This window comes from Salvelinus alpinus, chromosome 9, assembly GCF_045679555.1.
Source record: "Salvelinus alpinus chromosome 9, SLU_Salpinus.1, whole genome shotgun sequence".
Classification (NCBI taxonomy): Eukaryota; Metazoa; Chordata; class Actinopteri; order Salmoniformes; family Salmonidae; genus Salvelinus; species Salvelinus alpinus.
This window is the reverse complement of record NC_092094.1, coordinates 8304388-8319377: the sequence shown is the minus strand read 5'-3', so window position 1 is coordinate 8319377 and position 14990 is coordinate 8304388. Positions and strand designations below refer to the sequence as shown.

Here is a 14990-nt window from a genome sequence, read left to right as displayed (position 1 = left end):
CAACACCGTATCTCCATGAACGGAGCCCTGGTGTGTGAACCAACACGTGTCTGTTCTGAGATCTGGCATCGCAGGGGTTGGTGGTCGATTAAAATGGTTTCAAATCAGGAGCTTCAAATAGATTTGGAATTCACTGTACTTCCGACTTGAACTGTATTTAAAATGATATTGTTTCCAATATCCTGCAGCACTGTACCTGTGGTGCGTGTAGCCAGACACCTATATATCGGTGGCTCTGTGTGTGCCTACCTGCATGCTGCGGAAGGGGTTCTCCTTGGTGAACGAAGGGCTACGTGACGGTGTTGATGTGGTACTGTGGCTGTGTGTGGTGTAGTCCTGCGGGCTGTTGCAGCTACTTCCTGCCAGGATGTGAAGCCCCTTCTTCTTCTCTCTTAGCGCCCCCTGTTGGTGTCTCCTGATCCTCTCCAGCTGCTCCTCTACACTCATCCTGGATCTGCCACTGTCCTTCTCCACAGCCCCACCAGACAGCTGCTCTACTGCACTATGGGGTCGCTCCTATAGGAGGGAGAGAGAGAGGGAGGAAGGGACATGGTTAGAGAGAGTCACAGTACACTCATCATGGATCTGCCACTGTCCTTCTCCACAGCCCCACCAGACAGCTGCTCTACTGCACTATGGAGGGAATAGAGAGACTTGCTCACCGTAGGACACAGCATAGCACATGGTGCACCCACACCCACACACACACGCACAAACACACCCACACACACACACACACGCACAAACACACGCACAAACACACACACACGCACAAACACAGGGATGATGCTAACGCCTGTAATCTCCTGCGGTAAGAAATGACTGATGATGTCAACTCTGAGAAGTTCACTCTCTCCCTCTCAGGTCTGTTCCGTGCTAGAGGGGTTGGGGCCTGGAGGAACTGAGCTGGACAACGTTGCTGTATCGTGTGTCCTGGACCGGGTCCTGGCCCTGAGGAGTGGGCCCAACGGCCTGCTGTCAGAACCACTCACTGGATCTCCTCTCTGCTCAACTGAGACAGACTGAGACACACTCCTAGCTCCTATCACTGCAGGCTATGTAGCTGAAATAGACCGCAACCTACAGGGACCGGTGACTGAGTGTGTGTGTGTGCGTGTGTGTGTGTGCGCTGTTGGGGAGCAGCTCAAGTTTATGAGGTATGCACACACACACACACACACACACACACACACACACACACACACACACACACACACACACACACACACACACACACACACACACACACACACACACACACACACACACACACACGAAACGTGGGCACAGACAGAAGTCAGCCACACCCTGTCATCCATAACTAGCCTAATAACATGGTGAGTAATTTTAACTGGGGGGGCTTTGGTACTTATAAATGTATATAAATCAAGGTTTTCTAAATTTAATTCCAGCCCTGTAGGAGAGCATGAGTCACAGTCCCACCCTAGACCCAGTGTGTGTGTGTATGTGTGTGACTGTGTGTGTGACTCTGTGTGTGTGTGTGTGTGACTGTGTATGTGTGTGTGTGTGTGTGTCAGTGTGTGTGTGTGTGTGTGTGTCCGTGACAATAGGATCTAGGCCTTCAGAGGGACCAGACATCTTCCAATGCGTTGTATCAAACTCTAAAATCACAACAATAGTCGGACATTACACCTTCTGTAGTCGGACATTATACCTTCTGTAGTCGGATATTATACCTTCTGTAGTCGGACATTATACCTTCTGTAGTCGGACATTACATCTTCTGTAGTCGGATAGTATACCTTCTGTAGTCGGACATTATACATTCTGTAGTCGGATATTATACCTTCTGTAGTCGGATATTATACCTTCTGTAGTCGGACATTATACCTTCTGTAGTCGGACATTATACCTTCTGTAGTCGGACATTACACCTTCTGTAGTCGGACATTACACCTTCTGTAGTCGGACATTATACCTTCTGTAGTCGGGCATTATACCTTCTGTAGTCGGGCATTATACCTTCTGTAGTCGGATATTATACCTTCTGTAGTCGGATATTATACCTTCTGTAGTCGGATATTATACCTTCTGTAGTCGGATATTATACCTTCTGTAGTCGGACATTATACCTTCTGTAGTCGGATATTATACCTTCTGTAGTCGGATATTATACCTTCTGTAGTCGGATATTATACCTTCTTCTTCGGACTGTCGCACACACAGAGACACACACAAAGACACACACAGAGACACACACAGAGACACACAGAGAGACACACAGAGAGACACACAGACACAAACAGAGACACACACAGAGACAGACACAGAGACACACACAGAGACACACAGAGAGACACACAGACACAAACAGAGAGACACACAGACACACACAGAGACACACACAGAGACACACAGACACACAGAGAGACACACAGACACAAACAGAGAGACACACAGACACACACAGAAGCACACAGAGACACACACAGAGACAGAACCGGCAGGGACACAACAACATAGGTCGCAGGACAGTCCCGTATTTTGCCCCTTTGTCCCGCAACAAAACAATGTCCCGTATTTTGCCCCTTTGTCCCGCAACAAAACAATGTCCCGTATTTTGCCCCTTTGTCCTGCAACAAAACAATGTCCCGTATTTTGCCCCTTTGTCCTGCAACAAAACAATGTCCCGTATTTTGCCCCTTTGTCCTGCAACAAAACAATGTCCCGTATTTTGCCCCTTTGTCCTGCAACAAAACAATGTCCCGTATTTTGCCCCTTTGTCCCGCAACAAAACAATGTCTCGTATTTTGCCCCTTTGTCCTGCAACAAAACAATGTCCCGTATTTTGCCCCTTTGTCCCGCAACAAAACAATGTCCCGTATTTTGCCCCTTTGTCCTGCAACAAAACAATGTCCCGTATTTTGCCCCTTTGTCCCGCAACAAAACAATGTCCCGTATTTTGCCCCTTTGTCCTGCAACAAAACAATGTCCCGTATTTTGCCCCTTTGTCCTGCAACAAAACAATGTCCCGTATTTTGCCCCTTTGTCCTGCAACAAAACAATGTCCCGTATTTTGCCCCTTTGTCCTGCAACAAAACAATGTCCCGTATTTTGCCCCTTTGTCCTGCAACAAAACAATGTCCCGTATTTTGCCCCTTTGTCCTGCAACAAAACAATGTCCCGTATTTTGCCCCTTTGTCCTGCAACAAAATAATGTCCCGTATTTTGCCCCGCAACAAAACAATGTCCCGTATTTTGCCCCTTTGTCCTGCAACAAAACAATGTCCCGTATTTTGTCAATAAATTCAAGCACCACTAATTCAGACACAGGAGTTGATTTGTCCTTTACCTCAGTCAGACATTCCAACCTGGCTCTTGCAGTCACGTTGTGCTTCTGACTATATACAGTCTATTCCATCAGCATGTAGTAGTCTAGTGGTGATGTTCAACACTTCTCCAATCGTTGTTAAGATGTGATATGACGTAGGCCAATGTCATGGGCCCAGTGTTGAAGTTGAGCCGGACCCTGCCAGTTCAGCATCTCCACCTCCACTAGCAAGTAGGCCTACTAGCGACTCGGCGGGAGAGGGGGACGGGGAGCCGGGGCCGGGGAGCCGGGGGACGGGGAGCCGGGGGACGGGGAGCCGGAGGGACGGGGCCGGGGAGCCGGGGGACGGGGAGCCGGGGGACGGGGAGCCGGGGAAACAGTGCATCCACCAAAACGGAGGCTCAGTTCAAGAACAACCAAACATATAACCCCTTGGTTTGTCATGCAGAATTCAAAAGCTGGGTTGTACAACAACATGCAAAAAGGTAGGAAGGTTGGTTGTAGAAAAGACTAGATGGATTTTAAACAGTGGAATGTGCTGTAATATCCTCCACCTCCGATGTCAAAACAACATCAAAGATCCATCAGAAAAAAAAGGTTTTTAAACATTCCCGAACCAAGACGCGTTTAGTGGCAGCAAGCCTTGTAGACAAGACTAAAGAGGACACCCAGGTTAACATAGACACGACAACCAGAGTCTTCAGAACAGCCTCAGAAGGAGGTTAAACATCACAGCCACAGGCCTTGAGCAAGAAACTGACTGTCAGGAGTTAAATGGACTTGACATGGGGAGAGGCATTGTGGGAAGTTTAGAAAACCACTTTGTCCTTTACAAACTTGTTCTGTGAAGTTAATTTGAATATGCACCTCATATTATATATTCTCACGTGTTCTGCTCTAACCTACATTGACTTGTTTTATTTGAAGTAATACTCCGATATTGTCATATTTGTTCTACTGCTACATGGATGTCTTTAAAATTAGGCTATAAGAAATTCAGACTTGTTTAAGCCCCACAGCTACATTAGAGTATGTGAGCATGTAGGCTATACGTACATCTAAAATGCCTAGAATTAATCAGCACCTTGGAGAGTGTTGTCCATTTCACCACCATAGAGAGTATACTACTAGGAGACATTTCACCACCATAGATAGTATACTACTAGGAGACATTTCACCACCATAGATAGTATACTACTAGGAGACATTTCACCACCATAGATAGTATACTACTAGGAGACATTTCACCACCATAGATAGTATACTACTAGGAGACATTTCACCACCATAGATAGTATACTACTAGGAGACATTTCACCACCATAGATAGTATACTACTAGGAGACATTTCACCACCATAGATAGTATACTACTAGGAGACATTTCACCACCATAGATAGTATACTACTAGGAGACATGTCACCACCATAGATAGTATACTACTAGGAGACATTTCACCACCATAGATAGTATACTACTAGGAGACATTTCACCACCATAGATAGTATACTACTAGGAGACATTTCACCACCATAGATAGTATACTACTAGGAGACATGTCACCACCATAGATAGTATACTACTAGGAGACATTTCACCACCATAGATAGTATACTACTAGGAGACATTTCACCACCATAGATAGTATACTACTAGGAGTCATTTCACCACCATAGATAGTATACTACTAGGAGACATTTCACCACCATAGATAGTATACTACCAGGAGTCATTTCACCACCATAGATAGTATACTACCAGGAGACATTTCACAACCATAGAAAGTATACTACTAGGAGACATGTCACCACCATAGATAGTATACTACTAGGAGACATTTCACCACCATAGATTGTATACTACTAGGAGTCATTTCACCACCATAGATAGTATACTACCAGGAGACATTTCACAACCATAGACAGTATACTACTAGGAGACATGTCACCACCATAGATAGTATACTACTAGGAGACATTTCACCACCATAGATAGTATACTACTAGGAGTCATTTCACCACCATAGATAGTATACTACTAGGAGACATTTCACAACCATAGAAAGTATACTACTAGGAGACATTTCACCACCATAGATAGTATACTACTAGGAGACATTTCACCACCATAGATAGTATACTACTAGGAGACATTTCACCACCATAGATAGTATACTACTAGGAGACATTTCACCACCATAGACAGTATACTACTAGGATACATTTCACCACCATAGATAGTCCAATTCCACTTAGCCTTTGGATATACTGGGGTGGCAGGTATCCTAGTGGTTAGAGGATTGAGCCAGTAACCCGAAAGGTTGCTAGATTGAATCCCCGTTCTGCCCCTGAACAAGGCAGTTAACCCACTGTTCCCCGGTAAATAAGAATTTGTAAATAAGAATTTGTTCTTAACTGACTTCCTCGTTAAATAAAGGTAAAAAACAACAACAAAAACATTTTTTATAAAAAATACTGATCTAATATCTACTTCATAAACTCTATTGATGTCCGTAAATGTCATAGCCTCACCATGCGTGGGTCTGGCCTCCCTCCCCTCCTCAGGGTGACGTAGGAGGTGATGCTGGAAGAATTTGGCATGTTGGGAGATTTGGTTCTGGGGGGAACGATGCCAACGGGGTAGGACATTCCTGGAGGGAGAACAGCGAGCAAGCAGAGCGTCAGTAATTAATCATTAACATTCCGTAACCAAGTCACACAGTTGTTGCATTTCTGACACACAGCTGAATAGATTTATGCCACTGTCAAAGTGACTGACTGTCAGGGCTCTACGATGATATTTTTTACAATGCAATATATATTTTTGTCAATGCAAATAGTCCGGGTGGCCATTTGATTCATTGTAACTTAGGAGCGCAATGAAAGTCTTTTGAGGAGGAGTGTTTTTATGATAAGAAGTTACTAAAAGTGAATGAACAAAAGGTTTTTGGGGTGTTCCATGCTAAATCCAAGTACAATGTACCCTCAAATATTCTAGTCAGATGAGTCAAAAATATTCAGCTAAATCACATGCTGGAACAGTGAGTGCATTCAGACATCACGTGTATAAAACAACTCACGTCTGGGGGACGAGATATTTAGAACTCACGTGTGAAAAGGTTAAAGGTTAAAGGAATGATTCCATAATTTTTTTCAAATTAACTGCCAATATGGCAACATTCCACTCAAACAATGCAGTCCATCCACAACGCAGTTCCAAACACTGGAATCAGTACATGATGGGACTTAGACAAGTTGTAAACGCAACAACTAAACTCTACTTCAGACATTTATGCTCGATTACATATATTTTAGACAGAAAATGGGTATAAAAACAATGATATTAGCTCATTAGCAATGATATTAGCTCATTAGCTCTACAACAGTGTGGCTCTAGACTGCTTTTCCAACTGAGAGCAGCAAACAGTGATTCATAATTATTATTTTTTTAACCCTTTTTCTCCCATATTTCATGGCATCCAATTGGTAGTTACAGTCAGTATGTAATCGAGCATAAATGTCTGAACTAGAGTTTTTGTTGTTGCGTTTACAACTTGTCTAAGTCCCATCATGTACTGATTCCAGTGTTTGGAACTGCGTTGTCAGTACAGTCTCATCGCTGCGACTCCCCTACGGACTCAGGAGAGGCAAAGGTCGAGAGCCGTGTGTCATCCGAAACACAACCCAACCAAGCCGCACTTGACACAATGCCCACTTAACCAGGAAGCACCAGTGTGCCGGAGGAAACACTGGAAACCTGGCGACCGTGTCAGCGTGCACTGCGCCCGGCCCGCCACAGGAGACGCTAGTGCGCGATGGGACATCCCTGGCGGCCAAACCCTCCCCTTATCCGGACAACGCTGGGCCAATTGTGCGCCGCACATGGGTCTGCGACAGAGCCTGGACTTGAACCAGGATCTCTAGTGCCACAGATTGCCCCACTCTAGTGTCTTAGACCACTGCCCCACTCTAGTGTCTTAGACCACTGCCCCACTCTAGTGTCTTAGACCACTGCCCCACTCTAGTGCCTTAGACCACTGCCCCACTCTAGTGTCTTAGACCACTGCCCCACTCTAGTGTCTTAGACCACTGCCCCACTCTAGTGTCTTAGACCACTGCGCCACTCTAGTGCCTTAGACCACTGCACCACTCTAGTGCCTTAGACCACTGCACCACTCTAGTGCCTTAGACCACTGCCCCACTCTAGTGTCTTAGACCACTGCCCCACTCTAGTGTCTTAGACCACTGCGCCACTCTAGTGCCTTAGACCACTGCCCCACTCTAGTGTCTTAGACCACTGCCCCACTCTAGTGTCTTAGACCACTGCCCCACTCTAGTGTCTTAGACCACTGCGCCACTCTAGTGCCACAGATTGCCCCACTCTAGTGTCTTAGACCACTGCCCCACTCTAGTGTCTTAGACCACTGCCCCACTCTAGTGTCTTAGACCACTGCGCCACTCTAGTGCCTTAGACCACTGCGCCACTCTAGTGCCTTAGACCACTGCTCCACTCTAGTGCCTTAGACCACTGGCCCACTCTAGTGTCTTAGACCACTGGCCCACTCTAGTGTCTTAGACCACTGCCCCACTCTAGTGCCTTAGACCACTGCCCCACTCTAGTGTCTTAGACCACTGCCCCACTCTAGTGTCTTAGACCACTGCCCCACTCTAGTGTCTTAGACCACTGCGCCACTCTAGTGCCTTAGACCACTGCACCACTCTAGTGCCTTAGACCACTGCTCCACTCTAGTGCCTTAGACCACTGCCCCACTCTAGTGCCTTAGACCACTGCGCCACTCTAGTGCCTTAGACCACTGCCCCACTCTAGTGCCTTAGACCACTGCCCCACTCTAGTGTCTTAGACCACTGCCCCACTCTAGTGTCTTAGACCACTGCCCCACTCTAGTGTCTTAGACCACTGCCCCACTCTAGTGTCTTAGACCACTGCGCCACTCTAGTGCCACAGATTGCCCCACTCTAGTGTCTTAAACCACTGCCCCACTCTAGTGTCTTAGACCACTGCGCCACTCTAGTGCCTTAGACCACTGCGCCACTCTAGTGCCTTAGACCACTGCTCCACTCTAGTGCCTTAGACCACTGCCCCACTCTAGTGTCTTAGACCACTGGCCCACTCTAGTGTCTTAGACCACTGCGTCACTCTAGTGCCTTAGACCACTGCCCCACTCTAGTGTCTTAGACCACTGCCCCACTCTAGTGTCTTAGACCACTGCGCCACTCTAGTGTCTTAGACCACTGCCCCACTCTAGTGTCTTAGACCACTGCGCCACTCTAGTGCCTTAGACCACTGCCCCACTCTAGTGCCTTAGACCACTGCCCCACTCTAGTGCCTTAGACCACTGCCCCACTCTAGTGTCTTAGACCACTGCCCCACTCTAGTGTCTTAGACCACTGCCCCACTCTAGTGTCTTAGACCACTGCGCCACTCTAGTGCCTTAGACCACTGCGCCACTCTAGTGCCTTAGACCACTACTCCACTCTAGTGCCTTAGACCACTGCCCCACTCTAGTGCCTTAGACCACTGCCCCACTCTAGTGTCTTAGACCACTGCCCCACTCTAGTGTCTTAGACCACTGCCCCACTCTAGTGTCTTAGACCACTGCCCCACTCTAGTGTCTTAGACCACTGCCCCACTCTAGTGTCTTAGACCACTGCCCCACTCTAGTGTCTTAGACCACTGCCCCACTCTAGTGTCTTAGACCACTGCGCCACTCTAGTGCCTTAGACCACTGCACCACTCTAGTGCCTTAGACCACTGCTCCACTCTAGTGCCTTAGACCACTGCCCCACTCTAGTGTCTTAGACCACTGCCCCACTCTAGTGTCTTAGACCACTGCGCCACTCTAGTGCCTTAGACCACTGCACCACTCTAGTGCCTTAGACCACTGCTCCACTCTAGTGCCTTAGACCACTGCCCCACTCTAGTGTCTTAGACCACTGGGCCACTCTAGTGCCTTAGACCACTGCCCCACTCTAGTGTCTTAGACCACTGCCCCACTCTAGTGTCTTAGACCACTGCCCCACTCTAGTGTCTTAGAACACTGCGCCACTCTAGTGCCACAGATTGCCCCACTCTAGTGTCTTAGACCACTGCCCCACTCTAGTGTCTTAGACCACTGCCCCACTCTAGTGTCTTAGACCACTGCGCCACTCTAGTGCCACAGATTGCCCCACTCTAGTGTCTTAGACCACTGCCCCACTCTAGTGTCTTAGACCACTGCCCCACTCTAGTGTCTTAGAACACTGCGCCACTCTAGTGCCACAGATTGCCCCACTCTAGTGTCTTAGACCACTGCCCCACTCTAGTGTCTTAGACCACTGCCCCACTCTAGTGTCTTAGACCACTGCCCCACTCTAGTGTCTTAGAACACTGCGCCACTCTAGTGCCACAGATTGCCCCACTCTAGTGTCTTAGACCACTGCCCCACTCTAGTGTCTTAGACCACTGCCCCACTCTAGTGTCTTAGACCACTGCCCCACTCTAGTGTCTTAGACCACTGCGTCACTCTAGTGCCTTAGACCACTGCCCCACTCTAGTGTCTTAGACCACTGCCCCACTCTAGTGTCTTAGACCACTGCGCCACTCTAGTGTCTTAGACCACTGCGCCACTCTAGTGCCTTAGACCACTGCTCCACTCTAGTGCCTTAGACCACTGCTCCACTCTAGTGCCTTAGACCACTGCTCCACTCTAGTGCCTTAGACCACTGCCCCACTCTAGTGCCTTAGACCACTGCCCCACTATAGTGCCTTAGACCACTGCCCCACTCTAGTGCCTTAGATCACTGCCCCACTATAGTGCCTTAGACCACTGCCCCACTCTAGTGCCTTAGACCACTGCCCCACTATAGTGCCTTAGACCACTGCCCCACTATAGTGCCTTAGACCACTGCCCCACTCTAGTGCCTTAGACCACTGCCCCACTGTAGTGCCTTAGACCACTGCACCACTCTAGTGCCTTAGACCACTGCACCACTCTAGTGCCTTAGACCACTGCACCACTCTAGTGCCTTAGACCACTGCACCACTCTAGTGCCTTAGACCACTGCACCACTCTAGTGCCTTAGACCACTGCCCCACTCTAGTGCCTTAGACAACTGCCCCACTCTAGTGTCTTAGACCACTGCCCCACTCTAGTGTCTTAGACCACTGCCCCACTCTAGTGTCTTAGACCACTGCGCCACTCTAGTGCCTTAGACCACTGCCCCACTCTAGTGTCTTAGACCACTGCCCCACTCTAGTGTCTTAGACCACTGCCCCACTCTAGTGTCTTAGAACACTGCGCCACTCTAGTGCCACAGATTGCCCCACTCTAGTGTCTTAGACCACTGCCCCACTCTAGTGTCTTAGACCACTGCCCCACTCTAGTGTCTTAGACCACTGCGCCACTCTAGTGTCTTAGACCACTGCCCCACTCTAGTGTCTTAGAACACTGCGCCACTCTAGTGCCACAGATTGCCCCACTCTAGTGTCTTAGACCACTGCCCCACTCTAGTGTCTTAGACCACTGCGTCACTCTAGTGCCTTAGACCACTGCCCCACTCTAGTGTCTTAGACCACTGCCCCACTCTAGTGTCTTAGACCACTGCGCCACTCTAGTGTCTTAGACCACTGCCCCACTCTAGTGTCTTAGACCACTGCCCCACTCTAGTGTCTTAGACCACTGCCCCACTCTAGTGTCTTAGAACACTGCGCCACTCTAGTGCCACAGATTGCCCCACTCTAGTGTCTTAGACCACTGCCCCACTCTAGTGTCTTAGACCACTGCCCCACTCTAGTGTCTTAGACCACTGCGCCACTCTAGTGCCACAGATTGCCCCACTCTAGTGTCTTAGACCACTGCCCCACTCTAGTGTCTTAGACCACTGCCCCACTCTAGTGTCTTAGAACACTGCCCCACTCTAGTGCCACAGATTGCCCCACTCTAGTGTCTTAGACCACTGCCCCACTCTAGTGTCTTAGACCACTGCCCCACTCTAGTGTCTTAGACCACTGCCCCACTCTAGTGTCTTAGACCACTGCCCCACTCTAGTGTCTTAGAACACTGCGCCACTCTAGTGCCACAGATTGCCCCACTCTAGTGTCTTAGACCACTGCCCCACTCTAGTGTCTTAGACCACTGCCCCACTCTAGTGTCTTAGACCACTGCCCCACTCTAGTGTCTTAGACCACTGCGTCACTCTAGTGCCTTAGACCACTGCCCCACTCTAGTGTCTTAGACCACTGCCCCACTCTAGTGTCTTAGACCACTGCGCCACTCTACTGTCTTAGACCACAGCGCCACTCTAGTGCCTTAGACCACTGCTCCACTCTAGTGCCTTAGACCACTGCTCCACTCTAGTGCCTTAGACCACTGCTCCACTCTAGTGCCTTAGACCACTGCCCCACTCTAGTGCCTTAGACCACTGCCCCACTATAGTGCCTTAGACCACTGCCCCACTCTAGTGCCTTAGACCACTGCCCCACTATAGTGCCTTAGACCACTGCCCCACTCTAGTGCCTTAGACCACTGCCCCACTATAGTGCCTTAGACCACTGCCCCACTATAGTGCCTTAGACCACTGCCCCACTCTAGTGCCTTAGACCACTGCCCCACTGTAGTGCCTTAGACCACTGCACCACTCTAGTGCCTTAGACCACTGCACCACTCTAGTGCCTTAGACCACTGCACCACTCTAGTGCCTTAGACCACTGCACCACTCTAGTGCCTTAGACCACTGCACCACTCTAGTGCCTTAGACCACTGCCCCACTCTAGTGCCTTAGACAACTGCCCCACTCTAGTGTCTTAGACCACTGCCCCACTCTAGTGTCTTAGACCACTGCTCCACTCTAGTGTCTTAGACCACTGCTCCACTCTAGTGTCTTAGACCACTGCCCCACTCTAGTGTCTTAGACCACTGCGCCACTCTAGTGCCTTAGACCACTGCCCCACTCTAGTGTCTTAGACCACTGCCCCACTCTAGTGTCTTAGACCACTGCCCCACTCTAGTGTCTTAGAACACTGCGCCACTCTAGTGCCACAGATTGCCCCACTCTAGTGTCTTAGACCACTGCGCCACTCTAGTGCCTTTGACCACTGCACCACTAGTGCCTTAGACCACTGCTCCACTCTAGTGCCTTAGACCACTGCCCCACTCTAGTGTCTTAGACCACTGCCTCACTCTAGTGTCTTAGACCACTGCGCCACTCTAGTGCCTTAGACCACTGCCCCACTCTAGTGTCTTAGACCACTGCCCCACTCTAGTGTCTTAGACCACTGCGCCACTCTAGTGCCTTAGACCACTGCCCCACTCTAGTGTCTTAGACCACTGCCCCACTCTAGTGTCTTAGACCACTGCCCCACTCTAGTGTCTTAGAACACTGCGCCACTCTAGTGCCACAGATTGCCCCACTCTAGTGTCTTAGACCACTGCCCCACTCTAGTGTCTTAGACCACTGCCCCACTCTAGTGTCTTAGACCACTGCGCCACTCTAGTGTCTTAGACCACTGCCCCACTCTAGTGTCTTAGAACACTGCGCCACTCTAGTGCCACAGATTGCCCCACTCTAGTGTCTTAGACCACTGCCCCACTCTAGTGTCTTAGACCACTGCGTCACTCTAGTGCCTTAGACCACTGCCCCACTCTAGTGTCTTAGACCACTGCCCCACTCTAGTGTCTTAGACCACTGCGCCACTCTAGTGTCTTAGACCACTGCCCCACTCTAGTGTCTTAGACCACTGCCCCACTCTAGTGCCTTAGACCACTGCCCCACTCTAGTGTCTTAGACCACTGCACCACTCTAGTGCCTTAGACCACTGCTCCACTCTAGTGCCTTAGACCACTGCCCCACTCTAGTGCCTTAGACCACTGCCCCACTATAGTGCCTTAAACCACTGCCCCACTCTAGTGCCTTAGACCACTGCCCCACTATAGTGCCTTAGACCACTGCGCCACTCTAGTGCCTTAGACCACTGCGCCACTCTAGTGCCTTAGACCACTGCTCCACTCTAGTGCCTTAGACCACTGCCCCACTCTAATGCCTTAGACCACTGCCCCACTCTAGTGTCTTAGACCACTGCCCCACTCTAGTGCCTTAGACCACTGCGCCACTCTAGTGCCTTAGACCACTGCGCCACTCTAGTGCCTTAGACCACTGCGCCACTCTAGTGCCTTAGACCACTGCCCCAATCTAGTGTCTTAGACCACTGCCCCACTCTAGTGCCTTAGACCACTGCCCCACTCTAGTGCCTTAGACCACTGCCCCACTCTAGTGCCTTAGACCACTGCCCCACTCTAGTGTCTTAGACCACTGCCCCACTCTAGTGTCTTAGACCACTGCCCCACTCTAGTGCCTTAGACCACTGCCCCACTATAGTGCCTTAGACCACTGCCCCACTCTAGTGCCTTAGACCACTGCCCCACTATAGTGCCTTAGACCACTGCACCACTCTAGTGTCTTAGACCACTGCCCCACTATAGTGCCTTAGACCACTGCCCCACTATAGTGCCTTAGACCACTGCGCCACTCTAGTGCCTTAGACCACTGCCCCACTCTAGTGTCTTAGACCACTGCGCCACTCTAGTGTCTTAGACCACTGCGCCACTCTAGTGTCTTAGACCACTGCGCCACTCTAGTGCCTTAGACCACTGCCCCACTATAGTGCCGTAGACCACTGCCCCACTCTAGTGCCTTAGACCACTGCCCCACTATAGTGCCTTAGACCACTGCCCCACTATAGTGCCTTAGACCACTGCCCCACTCTAGTGCCTTAGACCACTGCTCCACTCTAGTGTCTTAGACCACTGCCCCACTCTAGTGCCTTAGACCACTGCGCCACTCTAGTGCCTTAGACCACTGCCCCACTCTAGTGCCTTAGACCACTGCCCCACTATAGTGCCTTAGACCACTGCACCACTCTAGTGGCTTAGACCACTGCCCCACTCTAGTGGCTTAGATCACTGCACCACTCTAGTGCCTTAGACCACTGCACCACTCTAGTGCCTTAGACCACTGCCCCACTATAGTGCCTTAGACCACTGCCCCACTCTAGTGCCTTAGACCACTGCACCACTCTAGTGCCTTAGACCACTGCTCCACTCTAGTGCCTTAGACCACTGCACCACTCTAGTGCCTTAGACCACTGCACCACTCTAGTGCCTTAGACCACTGCACCACTCTAGTGCCTTAGACCACTGCACCACTCTAGTGCCTTAGACCACTGCACCACTCTAGTGCCTTAGACCACTGCACCACTCTAGTGCCTTAGACCACTGCACCACTCTAGTGCCTTAGACCACTGCTCCACTCTAGTGCCTTAGACCACTGCCCCACTCTAGTGTCTTAGACCACTGCCCCACTCTAATGCCTTAGACCACTGCCCCACTCTAGTGTCTTAGACCACTGCTCCACTCTAGTGTCTTAGACCACTGCGCCACTCTAGTGCCTTAGACCACTGCCCCACTCTAGTGCCTTAGACCACGTCCCCACTCTAGTGTCTTAGACCACTGCCCCACTCTAGTGTCTTAGACCACTGCCCCACTCTAGTGCCGTAGACCACTGCCCCACTCTAGTGCCTTAGACCACTGCGCCACTCTAGTGCCTTAGACCACTGCCCCACTCTAGTGTCTTAGACCACTGCGCCACTCTAGTGCCTTAGACCACTGCTCCACTCTAGTGCCGTAGACCACTGCCCCACTCTT

The 14990-nt window shown here is 49.9% G+C and overlaps 1 protein-coding gene across 1 annotated transcript in view; it reads right to left on the bottom strand.

Annotated features, from left to right (window-relative positions):
- The window catches only part of LOC139584235 (pleckstrin homology domain-containing family A member 5-like), a gene marked incomplete in the record, with an annotated part of 263991 nt that overhangs the window by 13433 nt on the left and 235568 nt on the right, over window positions 1-14990 (bottom strand). The window contains 2 exon segments of the mRNA XM_071415848.1: window positions 250-516; window positions 5824-5942. Coding sequence (XP_071271949.1) covers window positions 250-516; window positions 5824-5942 — 386 coding nt within the window.